The sequence below is a fragment of the Podarcis pityusensis genome, assembly GCF_964106645.2.
Source record: "Podarcis pityusensis genome assembly, chromosome: 10".
NCBI classification, from domain to species: Eukaryota; Metazoa; Chordata; class Lepidosauria; order Squamata; family Lacertidae; genus Podarcis; species Podarcis pityusensis.
In genome coordinates, this window is record NC_138035.1 from 54,593,817 (window position 1) to 54,596,316 (window position 2,500).

A 2,500-nucleotide genomic window follows, 5' to 3' on the forward strand; every position below is an offset into this window, starting at 1 on the left:
CTACCCCGGTGCCAGGATCCCAGTGCAGATTGCCCCCCACTCACTATGAAGTACAAATTGAGCACTCAGTGGAAAACCATGTGACAATTGTGTCATAGTTGGCCCAGAACATTTTGCTGCTCCAGGCAAAGCAGAAAATGCTGCCTTCTTTGTCACGTCCTCTTCTGCACCTGGCTAACTCCTTGGTAGCAGTGGGCATGCACAGAGGAGGTGGCTGGACACGGAGGCAGCTGCAGCAGGTGGTGGCAAAGGAGGCCAGATCGACCTGAGGCAACCTCTTCACTTTGCCTCACAAGCATGAATTGTGTGTTGCTTCCTTGTTTACCCCTGCCTCCACTTTCCTGTCATTCCTCTGCTGCAAACTATTTTGGGCACATTTCTTGCTGCTCTAAAGGTTGTGGAGCAGCTGACTGATGCTCATCCCAGGCAAAACTAACTACACACCTGTGATCTGGCCCTTGGCCAGTTCTGCTGCACTCGGGGAACACTCAGCAGCAGTGTAGCATCAAATGTACTTCTAATAATTGCTGGTCAATATCACGAGAGCTCAGAGAGCAGGAAACAGGGAAGCAAACATCTAGGCTTGTGGGGCACTGATGGTTGCACAAAACATGCTTAGAAAGGAATGGTCAAGAATGGCTGTGGACAAGCAGAGTTAGGAACTCGGCACACAAATGAGTAACCGTGGTGATGTGAGGCAAGCAGAGGCAGTAGGGTGCTCCAGTGACAGTGCTGTGCTCATTGGGGAGGGGTGAGGCCAGGGCTGCTATGGCTTGGCAGTGGCCCCACAAGGGTGTAGGCACCTGTAGGACTGTCACTGTCTGAAGCTCCCATGAACTTGCTGCTGCCATCCCACTGCATCCTCATCCCCACGAGCACAGTGCTGCTGCCAGGAGGGTACCACTGCCTTCAACACCACTCTCATGAGCCACTACTGGTGACAGTGCAAGACTTCAGGAAGCAGGGATACATTCACCAAGGTTTGATCTGACAGTGGGGCCGAAGTCAAAGGATCATAGAGTTGGAAGGGACCCTGAGGATCATCCAGTCCAACCCCCTGCAATGCAGGAATATGCAGCTGTCCCATATGGGGATTGAACCTGCAACCTTGGTGTTATCAGCACCATGCTGTAACCAACTGAGTTATCCAGTACCAGTCCACCTCATACGCCTTATACAAAGACTTTCCCACCCCTAAACCATGTTCCCATAACTTACAGGTGGTGAACCTGTGGGCCACAAGTGGACCTTGACTTAATTCCATGCATTCCATAACACCTCCTGAAGCTGTCCCCATTTATTTCTTCAAATTCCACTAAATAATCATCAGAGTACATGTACTGCGATAAATGGATTAGGTTAGTTGAGATTAATTTTAGTCCATTAATTTCAATGGTTCTACTCTGAATGTGATTTAGTTTGATGCAGCTCTAAACCACCTCCAACTCTGTGTTCCTTGTTAGAATCCTGTTTCAGATTCATGCCATTTCTCTAAAAAAGACATTTACAGTGGTACCTCGAGTTAAGTACTTAATTCGTTCCAGAGGTCCGTTCTTAACCTGAAACTGTTCTTAACCTGAAGCACCACTTTAGCTAATGGGGCCTCCTGCTGCTGCCACGCTGCCGGAGCACGATTTCTGTTCTCATCCTGAAGCAAAGTTCTTAACCTGAAGTTCTGGGTTAGCGGAGTCTGTAACCTGAAGCGTATGTAACCTGAAGTGTATGTAACCCGAGGTACCACAGTATATGTATTGACCAAAAGATCACTTGCAGCAGAATTTTACCTGTTTGTTTTTATACCTTGAGAAATTGCCTGGGTTCTTTATCCATTTATTGTTGTAGTAAGATGTTGAGAACCCTAACACGTGGTTATCTATTTTTAAATGCGCCATTTATACTAGTCAGCTTAGAAATATATAGCAGCAGTTTACAAGACGTGTGAATTATAAACTTTTGAGCCTGATAAAATCTGATGTGTCTAGGCCAGTTTGCCTAGACTAGACATAGAAATCTAATTCCTCAAGCATCCCTACATCTGTGTACCCCACACATTTTTCTGTTGAAGGTGTAGGACAGCTGCTGCTTTCTCAAATTAGAGCAAGCAAATAGGCCAACTTCAGCACAAAAAGTTTTTAAAAGTATTGCAGATGTGAACTTCAATATATTTGCAATTTTTGTCTCCTTAGGTGCCTGTGTCAGTGGCCATGATGACTCCCCAGGTGATCACCCCTCAGCAAATGCAGCAAATTCTCCAGCAACAAGTTTTGTCTCCACAGCAACTTCAGGCACTTCTCCAGCAGCAGCAAGCAGTTATGTTACAGCAGGTAATGTTGGGTGCTCGTTGGAACAGTTAGCATAGCTCAGGCACATTCACAAGCATGAAGAATGTTATATGTGGCTTATGTACTCAACAATATTTTTTCTTTTTTTCTTTTTTGGTACTTGTATGCCCATGGCGTAAATATATGTGCAACACTCTCATCCCTCAAAGCTGCAGTAG

The 2,500-nt window shown here is 46.0% G+C and overlaps 2 protein-coding genes across 6 annotated transcripts in view; one reads left to right on the forward strand and one right to left on the reverse strand.

Annotated features, from left to right (window-relative positions):
* The window catches only part of FOXP2 (forkhead box P2), a 318,364-nt gene that overhangs the window by 249,408 nt on the left and 66,456 nt on the right, over positions 1-2,500 (forward strand). For all 5 annotated transcript variants that reach the window (XM_081023624.1, XM_081023625.1, XM_081023626.1 and 2 more), the window contains one exon: positions 2,187-2,324. In XM_081023624.1, the coding sequence (XP_080879750.1) occupies positions 2,187-2,324 (138 nt within the window). The remainder of the gene's footprint in view (positions 1-2,186; positions 2,325-2,500) is intronic.
* The window catches only part of LOC308457793 (uncharacterized protein), a gene marked incomplete at its 3' end in the record, with an annotated part of 494,657 nt that overhangs the window by 92,941 nt on the left and 399,216 nt on the right, over positions 1-2,500 (reverse strand). The gene's annotated exons all lie outside the window — the stretch shown is intronic.